This window comes from Xyrauchen texanus, chromosome 19, assembly GCF_025860055.1.
Source record: "Xyrauchen texanus isolate HMW12.3.18 chromosome 19, RBS_HiC_50CHRs, whole genome shotgun sequence".
NCBI lineage: Eukaryota > Metazoa > Chordata > Actinopteri > Cypriniformes > Catostomidae > Xyrauchen > Xyrauchen texanus.
Window position 1 is genome coordinate 10,418,770 of NC_068294.1, and position 18,993 is coordinate 10,437,762.

At 37.7% G+C, this 18,993-nt stretch overlaps 2 protein-coding genes across 3 annotated transcripts in view; both read left to right on the forward strand.

The window, feature by feature from the left end:
* nfkb1 (nuclear factor of kappa light polypeptide gene enhancer in B-cells 1) overlaps positions 1 to 4,207 on the forward strand; it is a 35,569-nt gene extending 31,362 nt beyond the window's left edge. The window contains exons 10-15 of one of the 2 annotated variants that reach the window (XM_052149903.1): positions 605 to 699; positions 1,167 to 1,305; positions 1,545 to 1,685; positions 1,861 to 1,956; positions 2,153 to 2,297; positions 4,070 to 4,207. In XM_052149903.1, the coding sequence (XP_052005863.1) occupies positions 605 to 699; positions 1,167 to 1,305; positions 1,545 to 1,685; positions 1,861 to 1,956; positions 2,153 to 2,178 (497 nt within the window). In that variant the 3' untranslated portion in view covers positions 2,179 to 2,297; positions 4,070 to 4,207. The remainder of the gene's footprint in view (positions 1 to 604; positions 700 to 1,166; positions 1,306 to 1,544; positions 1,686 to 1,860; positions 1,957 to 2,152; positions 2,298 to 4,069) is intronic. The other variant, XM_052149904.1, reaches the window with a different exon arrangement.
* LOC127659546 (nuclear factor NF-kappa-B p105 subunit-like) lies at positions 2,196 to 15,726 on the forward strand. The gene is made up of 12 exons (XM_052149406.1): positions 2,196 to 2,297; positions 3,238 to 3,265; positions 4,070 to 4,211; positions 4,424 to 4,538; positions 6,370 to 6,571; positions 6,670 to 6,839; positions 7,026 to 7,128; positions 7,676 to 7,812; positions 9,613 to 9,673; positions 9,822 to 9,988; positions 10,629 to 10,755; positions 15,626 to 15,726. Exons 1-12 carry the CDS (start codon positions 2,196 to 2,198, stop codon positions 15,724 to 15,726), a joined length of 1,455 nt encoding a protein of 484 aa, XP_052005366.1.
* The last annotated feature ends 3,267 nt before the right edge of the window (positions 15,727 to 18,993 follow it).

Genomic DNA, 18,993 nt, shown 5'->3' on the forward strand with positions numbered 1-18,993 from the left:
GACTCCAGAGGTGGTAGTCAGCATCAGTATTCGCTGACGAAGTATTCGCTGCCTCTTCTCATTTCTTGCTTTTCTCATCTCCTCTCACCTCTTCTTGTTTCTTCTCTTCTCATCTAATCTTGTCCTGTCTTGTGTGTTCTCTTGTCTCTTAATAAAAACTGAAAACTCTGCTGTTAAGTCGGGTTAAACCTGAAATACATCATATACATAAATGTTCTACACAAACAAACTTCTTTGAAGCATTTACAAAAACTAAATGTAAGCTCTTGAATGTTTTCAACAAGGATGCCAATCCATATCAGGGCAATTTCATTACCCATTACTGATGTCTTTTTCTCAGTCAGCAATAGTCATAGTAAATTAATCTTTAAAAATATTATTTCTGACCATGTGTGAGTGTTGTGCATGTCAGGTGCACCTCTAAAACAAGTTTGTTCTGCTATGTGGTAATCGTGGCTTTTACGGAAGTAAAATGTGTGCTTTACTGTATGTATGTTTTGCAAAAGTAGTTTCCTCTTTCCCTGTTGGTTCTCAGTAATGTCATTTACTGATTTATAACACATACTCATATGTGATGATGTCATTGTTTTTGTTGTTGTGACAGATGACATCCAGGTGCGTTTTTATGAAGATGATGATGATTCAGGTTTTACCTGGGAAGCGTACGGGGATTTTTCCCCCACTGACGTTCACAGACAGGTCAGAACAGACTTCCTGTCTCGACACACTGCTGTACTGATTGATTTGTATGACAGTTCTTGAATGTCTGTATTGTTCCACTGATGCAGATAGAACACCATATTAAAATACTGCTACTAAATCTACATCGACATGGCAAAAGAAATTGTTTAGTTGTAATACATGGTATTTTATTAATAAAAAAAAGAATGTTGTTTTACCTTATATGTCACCAAAAATAGTAATGTTTTAAGTAGTTTTGTTTAGTGTATATAGTTATGACCATTTATAGCTATTTAGGCTTTGTTTTAAGCTAATGTTTTAGGTAATGTGGCCTTTCTAAACTTTTGCCTGTAGTTTTGCCAATAATCTAATGCCGACCTTCAGAATGCAGTTTCATGTTGACTTTAAATAAAAGGGATTGTATGGTGTTATTATTATGATTAATAAAATGAATGGGTTTTTCACCTCTCATTTCCATCCCATAGTTTGCCATCGTCTTCAAGACGCCCAGATATCGGGACCAGAACCTTCAGAAGCCCATCTCTGTATTTGTGCAGCTTAAGCGGAAATCAGACAACGAAACGAGTGAACCCAAGCCATTTACCTATCATCCACAGATTATAGGTACAGTTCTTATCCAGCTCACTAAAGCCAGCTGTGCACTGCATGATTTGAACTCTCCTTTACTATTTTAGCTTGTTCAATTTTATAATACCACCCATGTTTTGGATAAAGGTCATGGCAGGCTCATTTTAGACTACAATTATTTTATTCCTTATATGTATAAAAAACAATTTAATCCTTATTTCCATATTGTGTAGGCTTACTGTTCCACTGAATCTCTCTTCTAAAACTGTGTTTAGACAAAGAAGAGGTCCAGAGAAAGAGACAGAAGACCTTGCCAAACTTTCAGGACTACAGTGGAGCGGGAGGTGGAGCTGGAGGAATGTTCAGAGGAGGAGGGGGTGGGTCTACAGCAGGGGGCGGTCCAAGTGGAGGGGGAGGTATATCAACAAAGCATTTCACTTAATAAAGCAATTCAAAAGCCTATATTTCCACATTGCACTGTTTTGATTCAACAAAGATTTAAAACCGAAAAGGTCATGGCTAAAACGTTTCCAAACTGTTTTGCTGTGAATACATTTTGAGGTCAAAATATTTTGTGGTTTTGTCTTCTAGGACATTACTTCCAGGGCTATCAAACCTATAACAATTATGGGTCTGGATACAACTTCTCTGCTGGAATGGGAGGAGGTGGGACCACCATTAAGCATGGTTAGTTTCTAAACTGTCAGTCGACCTGCCCTCAATGCAGTGGCTTTGACTATACACTCAACAATTAAAACAAAACTCTAAAAAAGCTTCCTAGTTCCATAAGTTCCAGCTTTCAAAGTCATTTAAGAGAAGGTTATGGTTAGCTGAAGCAAATCCAGTTCCTCAACAGTGAGTGTGGGACTCTTTCAACATATAGTGTCTCAAGGCCCTGGAAGACAGTGATGAAGACAGTGATACAGATGATGATCCAGCAGCAGGTGGCGTGGTGCGAATCTGTGCCCCGCCTGAAATTGTTGATGGGTGGGAAGCTGGTGAGAACACAGATCCCACGGAAGCCACAGGTGAGCATACTAGGACTTTTACCTTAAAGCATTTGATGACTTACAACTTTAAGGAATACTTCTTCAAAAATGAGAAATAATTTACTTATCGTTCCAAACCCATATGACTTACTTTATTTGAACATAAAAGGAGAAGTTTTGAGAAACCTTTACATAGCTTTTTCCCATCCAATGAAAGCAGCAGTGACCAGGGGCTGTTAAGAACAAAAATAATTTAATGCTCATGAAAGAAGTCCAAACGACTCATGCAGTGTAGTCCTCTTAAGCCATACAATAGCTTAGTGTGAGGAAAAATCTAATGTTTTTGTCATTATTCTTTGAAATCTCATTCATGCATTTGCATATTCAAAGTTGACCCATCATACCGATGACATTTAGCATCAGTGTTGTTAAACCTGACACAACGTGTCTTCATGCGTGAAGTTTAAATATGTAAATACACAAATGAGATTTCAGAGAGAAGGGGAAGAATCACTGAAAAAAGAAATTTCAAACTGCTCTTTACTCAAAGCTATCATATGGCTTCAGAAGATGTATGGAATACTTTATGAAATGTTAGTGGTGCTTTTATGTCCATTTTGGTGGCTTGTCAACCCCTAGTCATTGCTGCTTTAAGTGTATAGGAAAGAGCAGTGTAAACTTAAGGCATGTCATAAAATATCGAAATATCGATTATTGATAGCCATGTTATTTTATCGATATATTAGCATTAGTCAACATTTAAATTAGAAGGCTAATTTGCTTGCTTTCCAATTCACTCAGTTGGGCTTCTGTTTAATGTCTTGCATATTAGTGTTGAGAGACCACAAGAGGGTGATATAACATTTCCTGAAGCAGGTCGCAAGGCACATATACCGCAACATAGGATGGGTATTTTAGAGCTCCTTGCACAGGACGCATACACACAAAATTTACAAAAAGTTTTTTGTACCTCTTAAAGAATGAAAGTGACGTTGATGTGTTTGCAGGTTAGTGTATGAAACTGGTATAAATGTGCAAATTATTATGTAATTTCTCAGACTGTATCGTTGAAGAGGTTTCACTCAAGATGGCAACCACAAAAGACATACTTGTAACTGAAAATACATTGTGTAGGCTCTATGAAAGATGCATATACACAATAAATCATCCACTGATGGCTAGAGTAAATAATCTTTGTCCTTTGTTAATGATTTGGATAGAATTTAATGGAAAACTATGCAAGTTACGCTCTGTAGCACTTCAGATTTTTGAGCAGCATGCAGAAACGCTGTGCCCACGCTGTGTATTTACCTTCATAGAAAATCATTGTTTCGAATTTTAGAACGTGCCATGTCGTCTGCCAGACATGTCCAGTGTGTGACACTCTATAATTTACCTTGCCACTCAAGCTTTACAAAAGTTGGGTTGAGAAATATATTCGAAAAGACAAAGACTACTTTGCAACGGTTAGCCCTGATAAATATCGATAATACTCTGGAAAATCTTCAGATTATTGATGCGTTAAAAAGGCATCGATCCCAAGCCTAGAAAACATTCTGTAAAATTTCTCCTTTTGACTCCGATTTTATTTTTGGGTGAAGTAACTCTTTAAGACTATATGCTATGTGCATCGTTCAAAATAGAATTGAAAGACTTCGACTTCCTAGTGTACATTCTTAAAGTGGTTTACTAAAGCTTTGAGAATGTGCAAAGTTTTTAGCTCTTGACAAACCAGATTCAATTCCAAACATGATATTATGGAACTACTTGGATATCTCTCCCTAAATATGTTTTATATGATTTATTCTCAGGGTGTGTATTTGAACCCTATTTGGCAGTACTAGCAGAGAGACTGGCTCATGCTCTCTTTCAATACGCATTAAGTGGTGATGCCAGAATGCTTCTGGCTCCACAGCGCCCCCTCATGACCACTCAGGATGAGAACGGAGACACGTAAGTAAGAAAAAACAACCTCACATTTCTGTAGTAGAAGCTCTATTTTCATAAACCTCACACTTCTACAAGAAAAGAAAAACTGTTCCCACCTACACATGAACAGTAAAAAAAAATTCAGATGTGTGTTTGTTTTTTCCCACTAAAGATCGAAGCTTTACCAATTGAGTTTGTTTCAATGTCTGATCTTATGGGTTTGTGTCTGATTTTAGGGGTTTGCATCTGGGAGTAATCCACAGCCAGACAGATGCAGTGAGAAAATTAGCACAAGTCATCGCTGCTCTCCCCGGAGAGGATGCTCTGAACATGAGGAATGATCTCTACCAGGTATACCACAAACACATGTACAATACATTAGATCAGTAGTTCTCAACTGGTGGGATGAGACCCAAAATTGGGTTCCAGGTCTATTCTGATAGGGTTCCAGACAAAGGCCCAGATCTAGAATGGTTACATTAGGGGAGAAATAATATATAATGGTGTGGCGTTGAACGCGTGTCTTCCGTTCAAGCACATTTTGTTAGGGCTAGCGCCATGACGATACAGCATAGGGATAATTGGGGGGTTAGGTTTAAGATAGGATTAGTTAGGGTCAGGATTAGTTAGGGTCAGGGTTAGTTAGGGTTTGGTTGGGCTTAGTTGGGGTCAGGATTAATTAGGGTTATGATTAAAAGAGAAGAAAATGCTTCCCATATCTTTTTTTGTTGACATCAAAGGTTGTTCTTCCAATCAAACTTGATGGTATGTTTGCACAAGTAAGTAAGTAAAATGTATTTCTAAAGCACACTCAAACACAACAAAGCTGACCGAAGTGCTGTACAGATGAATATACAATACATTAAAATAAAACAAACACGGCAAGTACAGATGAATAAACAATACATAAATTAAACAAACACGTCATTTAAAAAAAAAAGAAAAAAAAAAAAGACAATATCATTTAATAATGCAAAACGCTAGAGAATAAAAATGCGTTTTAAGACTACGTTTAAAAATGCTCTATCACCCTTGCGTATACAATGTGACCGAGGAATATGTAATAACATTTAGTCTTCAGATCTTAAAGACCTAGTTGGTAAGTATGGCTGTATTAAATCCCTAATATATGATGGGGCCTGGTTATTAATAGCCTTAAAAACAAACAACAGTATTTTAAATTGAATCCTAAATTAAACAGGAAGCCGGTGCAGAGAGGCCAGGATTGGTGTGATATGATCCCTTTTTTTAGATGATGTCAAAAATCTGGCTGCAGCATTTTGAACCAGTTGAAGACGGAAAAGAGAGGATTGAGGAAGACCAACATAAAGAGAATTACAATAATCCAATCGAGAGGTGATAAAAGCATGAATAACAGTCTCCAGGTCTTGAAAAGATAAAGCTGATTTAAATTTAGAAATCATTCGTAACTGATAAAAATATTTTTCACAACCGAATTTATTTGTCAGACTAAGCCCAAGTCAGAATCTATAATGACACCAAGATTCCTCAAATGCGAATTAACATGGTGGTAGTGTTGGCCAAGCTTGTTAGCAAGAGCGCTTCTAGATTCAGCAGAACCAAAAATAATCATTTCAGTCTTATCATTGTTTAGCTGGAGAAAGTTACTCGATAACCACTTTTTTACCTGATTTCAATGGCAGATAAAGTTGTGTATCATCAGCGTAAAAATGAAACAAAATATTATGTCTCCTAATAATATTTCCAAGAGGGAGCATATACAAATTAAAAAGAATTGGCCCCAGAATGGATCCTTGAGGAACCCCACAGAGAACAGGAGCCACAGATGAAGAGAACCTATCCAAAGTAGCAGGAAAAACCCTATCTGTAAGATAAGATTTAAACCACTGTAGTGCTGTGCCAACCCAATTTTCCAACCTCGCAAGGAGAATGCTATGATCCACTGTATCAAAAGCAGCACAAGCTCATCTGTTACTCGATGAAGTCAATCAAATAACACAGATGTCAATATGGGCAGATTGTATGACATGCTCTTTTTCTTTAAATCAATGAATAAGACGAGACTGCATTAAATTTGTGTTCAGTTGCATTTTATTAAGCGTATGCAGTTCATGGTAATATTAGTCAATAGTCATTTCAATGGGATTTTAAGGACATTTTGTTCAGTGTTTAATGAAATCCTGTGATATATTCATCCTAGACTCCTTTACACCTAGCGGTAGTCACACAGCAGAAAGAGGCAGTGGAGGCGCTGTTAGAGGCCGAAGTGGACATCACCCTCACAGATCGCCATGGAAACTCGGCACTTCACCTGGCCGCTCTGCATAAAGAGGGCAGTGTGCTGCGATTGCTGCTAAAGCACAAAAAATTTACGCAGTTAGCTAGTGTCCATAACACAGCAGGTACACTGCACTCTGTGTGATCCATTAATGCGTGATATAGACAAAATGACTTACTACCCATATGCACATGTGCTCAGGAGTGTTTTGTGTATGTGCAGGTCTCTGTCCGCTCCACATGGCTGTGCAGGTGAACAGTTTGAGTTGTGTGCGGGTCCTGCTGGAGAGTGGGACAGATGTTGAGGTTCAGGAGCTCACATGTGGCCGCACCGCACTTCATCTGGCCACAGAGCAGGACAACCTTTCCCTCGCTGGCTGCCTCCTGCTTGAGGTACTTCAATTACTATAGGGAATAGATTCCTACTATATATGTACAGTTTCACATTTTTGCAACAGCCAACAATGAATGAAGCTATGTGTTTGTAAAGCAGAATTATGTGCTTATTGTTAATTGTAATGATCTGTTGATAAATTACATATTTTGTGTGTGTGTGTGTGTGTCCTTTTGTCTGTGCAGGGTGACGCAAATGTAGACAGTGTCACCTATAATGGTTCAACACCTCTGCACATTGCTGCAGGACGGGGCTATACAAAACTGTGCGCGCTCCTCATCGCAGCAGGTGTGTGTGTGTGTGTGTGTGTGTGTGTGTGTGTGTGTGTGTGTGTGTGTGTGTGTGTGTGTGTGTGTGTGCGTGCATGAATTACAGGTGCAGGTTGCAGATACATGTCACCTGCCAACAAGGGTTGTAATGTTGAAATATTTATGACTTACATAACAGGTTTGTCTGTAATAAGGTTTATCTGTCTTTCGTCAAATAAAACATCTCGTCTTCTGTTGTCATCAGTTGTCATCAGTGTTCAGAGATTGTATCTATTAGAATTTATTCTAAAGAAATTACTACTTTATCCATTTATTGAAGATCTTTCACCATTCAAGTTAGAATTGATATATCTCTGACTATGTTTTAGAGATTTGTTTCAACTGATAGGTTTGATTTAGATAACTTATCAAAACAAGTTACATTTGCAAACAAATGATCCTAGAACTTTTTTTTTAAAGTTAAGTGTTGCCTTATAATCAAACCTTAGTCAAAGTCCATGCTTGATTTTGGTTTGTCATCTCTTGCTCTGCCTTTTGAAGTGTCTTGTACTTCTCTCTGCTTTTAGGAGCAGATCCTCATAAAGAGAACTTTGAACCACTGTTCTTCAAAGATGATGAGTGGTGTGCTTCATGTGAGGATGAGGAGGAGGATGAAGGTTATATTCCAGGGACGACGCCGATGAACATGGCCACCTGCCCAGAGGTGGGTTTGACGTCCTTCACAATGTAGTTCTGAGGAAGTTAATATAGATACAGGACTTATTGGGGAGGCTTTTCATACTAAAGTCCTGGTGTTAAAGTAAAGCTTAAGACAGTTTTCTAATCCAAGTTCATTTTAGTCCTGCTGGGCAATGTAACATTGAGAGCTGTGAAACAGTCTCCTTCCTGGAGAGGCGGTACTGAGCACTCACAGGAAAACAGAGCTGCTAGTCTTCATAGGCGAGTTGAGAGTTCGAAGACCAATGGCAAACGTCAAGTAGATTGTGGCGTTACAGCTTGTCGAATTTGCCAAACAATGGTGTTATGTCCCGGTGCTACAGTAACAGTACATCAAGCATGTCATTTTATTTACACCGACATCACCGAGCAAGATGCTCATAACCATCAAAAAGCAGCTTATTCAAAAACACGACAACATAAGAAACAAGCTAAATGAATCCGGGGTAAGAGGGCAAAAACGAAATATGTGTGCCGATCGTTTTTTGCTCAGACTGCTAAATAATATTGAATTATGTACATATAACGCAAAGGCAGAGGTCAGGCTCCTCGCAACGGTTTTTTTTTCTTCGCTAGCTATTGAACGCTTGAACACTGGGGGCTTTAAGACATTAAGGCATGATTTTCTGCTTTGAAATGATGTGCATTGTGGAAAGTGCTATTCAAATAAAAATGACTTGAATGTAGACAAACTCATTTTTCTCATAACTATGTTCTGATAAATGCAGTGTTTTTGTTTAAGTTACTTTATTATAGAAGTTTGCTTTATGTTGCCAATGTCAGGCACTGTTGTGTCACTTAAGATTAAAAATAAATGTAAACATTTTTGTGGGTGGCATTTTATTTATTTTTTAATAATCGTATCGTATCAGTCTTCTGCATCATAATGTGAAATTTGAGTATCATTACATGACTAGTCTCCACCATGTTCATTTTAAGGGCTAGCTAGTCTCTTGCTTGTGAAATGGGCGGGGTGTGTGACATTGGTGATGTTTTAAGGCAACACTGTGGGGCCATTGGTCTGATGGTGGTAATGCAGATCGATTTTGGTCTTGCCTTGACCAGTTGATATCCCTAGCTCGCACTGGCCCGATCGTGAAAACGCGGCTAATGTTGCCCACAGCAGGCCTCAAAGGAAAAACAGATTGCAGTATTCTAGTAGTGTTTACTAGTCAGATATTTAAAGCTGAATGAGTACTCAATTAATCGATTACACATTGTGCATATCTCTCTTATCGAATCCACCTGATTTAACACATAATTTTGTTAGTAGAGGCTCCATGACCTGAATTGACACTTCGCTTAGCCCGGCCTAAAAATGTTACTGACCAATTTCTGCCATATGTCCATTTTCATCACTTCATTCATTTGCTATTTATAAATGAAAGTCTATGGAAATCATGTGTGTTTGAGTAGTTTCAATTGGAATTTTTTTCACAGTGTTCAGTTTTTAATCGTAAGTTAACTTTATTTTACAAACAAACTTCAGATAGCACGGCTTTGCAATGTTGCTCTTCATTACAGCCCTCGTAACAATAAAATCCATTTAGTTCATGAGCATACAGTATTCTGCCAAAAACCATGCTGTTCATTGCAGTCTCCCATTCATTCCTATGGGAAGTTGTGCGAAGCTTGTCAAAGCTAGCAGTGGTAACTAAGGGGGCGGAGCTGAGCAAAGGGTCAGTTTGTTGTGTCAATTAAAGGGAGACACCCATAATGTGCATTGTTGGGTGTACTCAGGCACTGGTTCTGAATGTAATACATGATTTATACTCTGTGTTGTCAGGTTTATGATATTCTTAATGGACAAGAGTATCAACCCACCTCTGTTGTAGTTCCACCACAAGGTATGAACTGACCGCACTCTATTGTAAAATGCTACCATCTCATGAACTGTGTTTTGTAACACTTTGATGTGCATTGTATATTGAATACACACTGACGTATGGTGTGACACTAGATTACAGTATTTGTGTATTTGATTTGTGATGGCAGGTGACATGAAGAGCTTGAGCTCTGAGATGAAGCAGGATCTCTGTCAGGCTCTGGAGGAGCAAAGAGGAGGCTGGGAGAGTCTGGCTTATGCTCTGGGGCTCGGCATTCTGACCAGTGCTTTCAAAGTCAGCTCCTGCCCTGCTGGAAAGCTGCTGGACAGCTACGAGGTAAATAAACTTGCACCCTTTTTGCATGGACACTGTAGAATATAGTAAGAAAGGATCAGTCTGTTAATTAAGCTAGTATTAGTCCACAACTGCAGCAGCAATCATTTTCTTATCTTAATTATAGCATTAATTATCTGCAGTTCCATGTTTTAAACATGTAGTAAACAGATATACCAAATAGGTTATTTTAAAAGAAAGCCACATACACGCTGCAATAACCTATAATTTTAAGTTGTTTTTGACCAAACTAACATGAGTAACCAGAGACCTATAATTGTTGAGCAATTTTAGCTGCAATGTGTACAGTTTTTTTTGCTAGTATTATACGAATATCAGCATTCTAAATAATGTATTCAATGGATGATTTGGTTATTCATTAACGTACATTTTGAAACTATAAGTTGTGCATACAATGCTTTTCGGAACTGTAAATGAATTGGTTATCAGCCTTTTCCATCGCCTGTTATCATACTCTGGTATCGTATCGGCAAAATCCATTCAGTTGACCTCAACTTAAAACTAAACCTATATGCACATTTTTCTTAATATATCATTTAGTTCTGTCATCTTATTAGCAGCAAGCAGCACACTTTTTTATCATGCACTGTAGTCAGCTGTTGGTGATCTGTCTTATCTGCAGGTTTCTGGAGGAACGGTGCTTGATCTGGTGGAGGGACTGAAACATGTTGGGAACAGCAGTGCTGTCAGTTTATTACAGGCTTTGTATAAAGAGACTGAAGCCATCCACACCACAACTCAGCTCACAGGTAATTCATAGAGATTCATTTTATTTGGCATCCTGACATGTTCATTTGTGAAGGGTGATGTGGCCAAGTGGTTAAATATTTGGGCTCGTAACTGGAAGTTTGTTGGTTCAAATTCCACAAGGGGTGATCCATTAACCATCAACATTGTGCCCTTGATTAAGGGGACTTGGGACTGTTCCTGTAGTAAGTTTACTGTACTTTGATTTGGATAATAATTTTAAAATGGATAATTCCGAATAGGGCTGTCGATTAACACATTAATTCAGTGTGATTAATTATATAAGAAATTATGTGTTAAAAAATGCAATTAATCATGCCCCCGTAATAAGGAATTTCCCTACCATCTGAGCAATTCAAGCTTGAAGTACCACCTTCATGTTTTCAGCAGGGGGCAGTAAGCGCAACTCCAGCTGTACAGGCAACAAATTACTACCGTCAGCCGACGCCACAAGATGATGATGCATTATTGCATTCAAACACAGCTAGATGGAGCGCAAATCCGAATGCAGGGGTCTTGAGATGTCTTTTTTTCTGTTTAGCTTGACACAGCATTTTAAAAATGCCAATACGAGCATTCAAGATGAAGAACAACAACGATTTTAAGGGTTAGTTAAAGGAAAAAATAGTTCAGGCTCAACTTGTGCAGTTGTTGGCTGTCATAACAACTTGAAGTTGTCAATGATATCCACGTAACTAACCTCAGTTCGTACCTTCAAGTCATCCACCCACTCCTTAAAGGTGAAGTGTGTAACATTTGTATGACAAAATATGTTCTACTATCCAGGTTTTCAAATAAAGTTAAGCCATTTGTGGGTTTACCTTCACCAAAATTGTAAACACTAAGCCTCCCAGCCACATTGATGTTTATATATTGAGCGGCTTGCTCAGTCCCGCCCATCGCTTTCTGGCTCAGCCAATAGTGTGAGTTTGTGTCGTGGCTACTTGTTCAGCCTGAGGAATATGAAAAACCATGGCAGACGTGTACAGGGGAAAAGAAAGTTAGCATCTCCTACAGAGACAGAGAACGTAGTAAAACCAGAGTGAGCATTGGCGTCACATTAAAAAGGTGGAGGACACACACACCGCAAATGATAAGATTGCTCTGGCAAATGGGATTACCAATAACGAGATTGTCGCGAAAGTAGCTAATACGCTGCTGCCTTCCCCCGTCTACAACAGTGATCTCGCTTGGGCTCCAAAATGGTCAGAAACGGTGCTTTTGTTATGCTTACTAGTTACCAGAAGAACAATCCTACCTAATGTGCATGATGTCCCATACTGCACTCTCAACTGCCGATCAATCTGCCGTTGTTTTCAGATGAACCGATTCCTGTGCCACACTTTCTGTCCTTTGTGTATATGTTATAGTGTTCTTGTTCATTACGATGTTAAAAGTTTCTCACGTTTAATTTATTATGGCCTATTTGTTCATAAGGTATATTTATGCACCTAATTGTGGTGTTGTTAGGCAACCAAATACAGCCTTACAGTTAGGTCAATTAACTACTTAAGGGAAGCATTGTTTATCTTAAATATTATTCATATATACATATATATATATATATTTACATTGAACATTGTTGGAGGTTTTAGGCACTCTACTTTGCATTGTGGCTAAGAAACATCCCTTACCCATTATAAAATCTTGGTAACGCATTGCTTCCAGTGGCTTATTGCCTTATTTTTCATTTGCTCTCAAATGCTTTCTAACAGATAGCTGATTCTGTTCTGTATACACAACCCTCCAATATATTCTCAAAACCTTTTTTTACTTAGTGGTGAGTGTTCATTCAGTGACACATGATGTTTCCCCAAGAGCACATCATCACAGTTCACAGTAGGCTACTAGTGAAATTTTTATTGGTTACACTTTATATTAGTTGTCTTTTTTATGTTGCCCACAGTATGGTTTGTAAAACCCCAGAATAAATCACTGTCAGCCCCTGTCCCCTACCTCACCATCTCCTTAACAATACTATCACACTCACTTAGTGATCCTCTGACATAACCTAATTTTAACTCAACTGTGATGTCAACAAAAACAGCACTACCACTGCACTCAAAGGGAGTTCCCCTTGGTCTCAGGGTGACCTGTCACACTGCAGTAGTGTTTGCTTATTTTCTCTGCAGTGATGGTGATTTTTCAGGGGGAAACGAGCACTACAGAAGGGGATTCCCAGAAAAAAAGAACTGAGAGCCTGATATGGAAGTTCTGGTTTTTGTCTCAAACACTGGAGCCATTTCTTTGAAACTAGTATTTCCACCTTGCTGTCTGATTTGAAGAGATGCCGCAGTCATCGTCAGGATAAATAAGTGTGTTTAAGCCAGCAGGGGACATATTCCTCTAAATTTTCTTCTCGTGGTCACCCATGTTAAAATTATATTGTTAAAATTAGCTCACAATAGGATGCCATTTACAGTGATTTTACTATGGGTATGTTGTTAGGATATGCAAAAGGTGAAGCTATATGATCAACATCACCAATGTTCAATAAACTTAATTAAAAATAATTTATAATAAACCATTTTTCAGCCAAGTAATATAGTTAATAGTTAACACAGCTAACTGTGTACGGTTTATGATTGCCAAACAATGCCATAATCAAAGAGAACAAATTACTGCATTGATATAGGATTCACTTGACATGCAGTCATAGTTGTGCATATATCGGCATTTTTACAACACAATGGGGCAAAAAGATGTTTTGTGATTACACGCTTTTATCATGTTATTAGGATAGGTCTCAGGACATGTACCATTTTTGCCCTATTTGTTTCCTCATGCTGATGTAATTAACAGGATACTTTTTACTCAAGAATTTTGTCACATTATTTGGCAACCTAGTCTCATAGAATGGACACTACTATAACTACGTACATTTTTGCAGATAAAAGAAGATAAAGAAGATAAAACTGTAATATTTATAATGTCTTAGAGTCATCATTGTGTAGTTTGATAAAATACGATTGTGAATTGTGTTTTAAAATAATTAATTAAATAATAATTGTATTTATAACCCCAGTGAGCAAGCTGAAGGCGACTGGCAAGGAAAACAAAACTACATAAGATGTAGATTAATGGAGAAAAATAACTTTGGGAGAAACCAGACTCACTGTGAGGGCCAGTTCCCCTCTGACTAACATCATGAATATAATGTCAATATTACTTATATATATTATTATATACAGTGCAAGTCGTGGTTTAAAATGATTAAACTAAGTAAGTGTTAAGGGCCAGTGTTTAAACAATATAAAATACAATGCTTTTGTATTTTATATCAAAACACTTACTCTAACGTATCATTTGAAAAACAATATATTTTTAAGCTTGTATTACAGACCTACATTGACACTCATATTCCAACATGGTTAGATTCTGCTCAAGCTCACCTGATAGTGTGTTGGAATTTGGACCTGGTGACCGAGCCTCGAGCCCAGCCAAAGAATGTATAATGTGCTTTTAATGTCGAATTTGCTTTTAAAATACTATCAGTTAAGTTTGGGTTTTGGTTAAGGGTAAGGATGCCTGTTTTTTTCACCTCTCATTTATCTTGGTATAAACTGTTGGTTAGGTTTAGGCTAAAGATTTAGGTTAGGGAGGCTTGTTTTACTCATTAAATCATCCTTGTATTATACACCTTAAAAACCTTATCTGACATAATACAACATAATTTCATAATTGTATTTAAAAAAAAAAAAAAAAAAAAAAACTGGCACCAGGTGTAAAATATTAATAATGTATAATATTTGAGTAAAGACGCTGACTACTAACCCTGGAGTCACGAGTTTGAATCCAGGGTGTGCTGAGTGACTCCAGCCAGGTCTACTAAGCAACCCAATTGGCCCAGTTGCTAGGGAGGATAGAGTCACATGGGTTAACCTCCTCGTGGTCACCATAATGTGGTTCGCTCTCAGTAGCACGAAGCCTCCACACGCACTATGTCTCCTCAGTAACGCGCTCAACAAGCCACATGATAAAATGTGCAGATTGACGTCTCGGACGCAGAGGCAACTGAGATTCGTCCTCTGCCACCCGGATTGAGGCGAGTCACTACGTCACAACGAGGACCTAGAGCAGCGCATTGGGAATTGGGCATTCCAAATTGGAATTACTCTATACTCCTTTTCTGTCAAAATGTTCTTATTTCCATCTTAGGAAATAAAACAAAACATTATGCAACAACAATGCTGTATTAAAATTTTCCAAACAAAGTCTTCCACAGTATAAAGATAGAAATGCACTAAAATAGCTCCAATTCAAGTAACATTAAATGTTTCCCAAAGTCTAGTGGGAGTTTGACTAATTGAATGAACTAGTCTCCACATTGGTTCATATTCATTGCAATGGGCATTAAATCTCTTAAACTCTCATCCTCCAAAATAATCTTCCGGCAGATTGTGGCTTTACACTTTGTTACAGCATTCATAAAGCCGTGTTCATGATTTGCGTCAGTGTGTCAGCACCAGCACCAGGTGCCAATTTGAACTACATATGAAAAGTGCTTGTAAACAATGCCTCATTCTGCCTTTTGGTGATAGTTAAGACTTGATGTGCTTCTGTGGTATTTAAAATAGGATCCTTTACATAGGATGAAAAATACTTGATTTCTATTGCAAGTCCCATATGGGCTTGTTTTGTACAACAAAAGGGGACAGAGGCTGACAGTCCCATGTGGGCTAATTTGATTATGCTATTAGCTATCAATAAGACTGTAGTACTCTCAGCTCCATATAACATGTTTTACCATGCCTCAATCTCTTCCATAGAATTCTGCTGGTCCCCTCCCAAATTAGCACAGATAATGTAAAAAAAAAACTAAAAAATAATAATAATAATTCAGATGACTAATTTCCCTGTTTCTTCTCTCAGTTCCAGGGCTGTGTGAGACCATTCATGGTTTGACGTTGGGCCCCCATCATGAGGAGAGTGGGGTTTGCGACAGTGGGGTGGGGGTGGAGACCTCTTTCTAAAACAACAGCCTCGGACTCGCTGACACTCTGTATCTCCGAACACAACCACACAAACTCAGGCCTGACCCTAAAGGCCAGCTTCTCCCTCCCACTACAGCAGCATTGCCACTCAGCCTCAGGACACACCTCCGAACTCTTTGATTGGTGGATGTTTAGCAGGTCAATGCAGACACTCCTCAGGCACAACCAAAATGCAAATAAGAGAAGATTGAGTGCTCCTCAAACTGTATGACCAAGGGGAATGACTTTTATGTTTTATTTTTATAGCTCTTAATATGAATAAGTACCAAAAAGCACTTATTTGAAAATTTTATTTGACCTTTTATAAGAGCTATATTTACTTTTTTTTTTTTTTTTTTTCATATTTCTAAGTAGCTGTGTTTTCATTTGTGGTTAAGCTGAGTGAGGATTTGACTGAGACTGTATGTTATAGCTGTGTTCAAATGTACATTTGACACTGTTCAGGAAATGCAATATTTACTCTCTTGGGCCTAATTAGCTAAACATTATTGCATGAAAAACATTTACAAATAAGAAAAGCGTTTCTGTACATTTTCATTTGTTGGTTTGTTCTCAAGTGCTTTTCTTTGTTATTTTTTATTTAGTTTTTATCAAAAGATCTGATTCAGGAATGGCACACTTCTCCCACTTTTCAAGTTAGCCAACTTCTTATACAAACATCCAGATGTAATTCAGTTTTAAGACATTTTAATTCTCATCCTGAGAGGATAGAATGTCTACTGGATTATCATGACTCTGGACCAATCGGATGTGTCGTATGGTGTAAAAAGTCCTTCCATTCATCCTCGGATGCACAAAAAACATAAAGCTTGTTCAACTGCTGTCTCTTGCCCTTTTCCATTTGTGATGTAGAGCATTGTTTGGGATTAGTTTTAAATTGTTTATTGGTGCTACTTTAAATTCCTACTTTCTGCTCACGTGTTCTAATAAAACAAGCAAGAGCTTATTTTATTAGACGTCATAAGCTTTGAGAGAATATTCTCTCGTTCATCTCCACATATTTAATTATTTTATAAAAATGGGAGGGTTAAATCTGCTGGTTCTAAGTGAAGTGTGTGTGTGTGTGTGTGTGTGTGTGTGTGTGTGTGTGTGTGTGTGTTTGTTTGTTTGTTTGTTTGTTTGTTTGTTTGTTTGTTTGTTTGTTTCATTCAGATTTTAGGATCTGTTTGAGATGTGTGTATGGGGATCAGAATAACCAGATGTCCAAAAATGAAAATTCTGTCATCATTTGCTCACTCTCGTGTTGTTCCAAACCTTTGTGACATTCTTCTGTGGAACATAAAATAGATTTTTAGACAGAATGTTTGGAATTGACAGAATAACGTCTACTTTTGTGTTATACAAAAGACTGATAGATTATAAATTTTGGAGTGAACCAACCCTTTCAACTCAGGCTGTATAGGACAGAATATCACTCGGATAACATCTAGGATCAGATCCAAACGGTTCGTTCAAACTTATGCATCACAATATCAAATGTAGAATTGATTCTAGGTCATCTCTCACTCTGTTTGCTCTGTGAAATTTTCTAGACATGGCCTCTGACCTTTGAACTGACAGGGGGACTTGTGATACCAAAATGCTTTTAGAAATGGTGATGTTTTTACATTATAGTGAATGCTAATAAGAGCAACAAAACCCCAAACCAAAGGTAGGCACTGTAATGTATTTTTGGTTGTAAATTGGTATTTATGTCTGTACCCTGTTAAACAGTGTTGTACAGAGGGATAAATGTGTGTGCTTTGTAACTGGTGTTATTGTGATACTTTTATAATAAAATGATTCATTGTGTATAACTTTTGAAATGATGTATAACTTTTGCTACCTTTAATGGTGTACATGTTGAATATCTATCTATCTGTCCATCCATCCATCTTTCTATCTATATGGGTGTTTCTTTAAAGTGATAGAACTTTCAAGCTCCATGAAGCAGCAAACAAGTAATCCATACACTCCAGTGTTAAATACATGCCTTCAGAAGCGATCTTTCGGTTTTGGGTGAGAACAGACTTTAAATACAAAACTATGAAAATCCATTATACAATTACATATGATAATCTTAAGTCTGAAAATAATAGTGAAAATTGATCCAAACTATTTAAATATTTGTTGTGTGAAAATTATATGACATTTTCGAAAAATACGACTGTTCCACAGTTGTATCGTTGTTTCCACAACACCACAACTTTTTTGCCTCTAGGTTTTTGCAAAAGTTAGTGAGCTTGTTATCCAAGTCTACAAATGTGCCAGTGAAGAGCATGCTATACATGAAATATTAAACAAGTGATCTTTAAAGAAAACAAAGAAAATTCAAGGTAAATGTCACCTGTGAGCAGATTATTTGCATTAGGCGTCATTTCTAATCAAGTAATTTTTTCCAAAGTCCACAATGCTAAAAGTGTCAATGAAGAAACTCCCATATCCTATATATACTGCACATATCCTGCTGGTTTTTATTCAGTTTTAGATTGGATTTTTTTATTTTCTATGTGCTTTGTTATACAAAGTCGCTAGAAGATGGCGCCAAATCTTAAAATTGTAACCATTATTTATTTATTTATTTATTTTATTAATTATTTTAATTCTCATTTCAACATCACATTCAAGGCTTTTTTTAGACAGCTTTAAGCTCATGGAGAAAAATCTTTATACATCATTTTGTTAAGAGTCTCTCTCTTTTTTTTTCCTTCACTAGGATTGATAAACCAAGAATGTTGGCACCCATTGGCTTGCATTGAATGGACCTTCAGCGCTAAAATATTTGGTTTTATTCTGCAAAAGAAAGTCATACACATCTTTTGTCTGTGTGTATGTACGTATATGTATAATTATATATATATATATATATATATATATATAATGTCTTGCTGTTCACTGGAAGCTCCTGTCACCAAAACAAATTCCTTGTATGTGTAAGCATACTTGGCAATAAAGCTGATTCTGATATATATATGCAAGACATATATATATATATATATATATATACATACAGTGTGTGCGTGTGCTGTGAGTGGAACGGTCGCCTCTGAAGAACAAGCTGCGCGCGAGCGAGAATCGACGTCAAAACGGAATTCCGCATTCTAGAAACAGCCTGTAGATCCTGCTGGAGCCCGCGCGTGCTTGTGTGTGTGTGCGTGTGTGTGTGTGTGTGTGTGTGTGTGTGTGTGTGTGTGTGTGAGCGCGCGCGCTCTGATCTTGCTCTTCCAGACCGGAGCTCTACTACAGGCGGAAGTTATGTACGCTTGT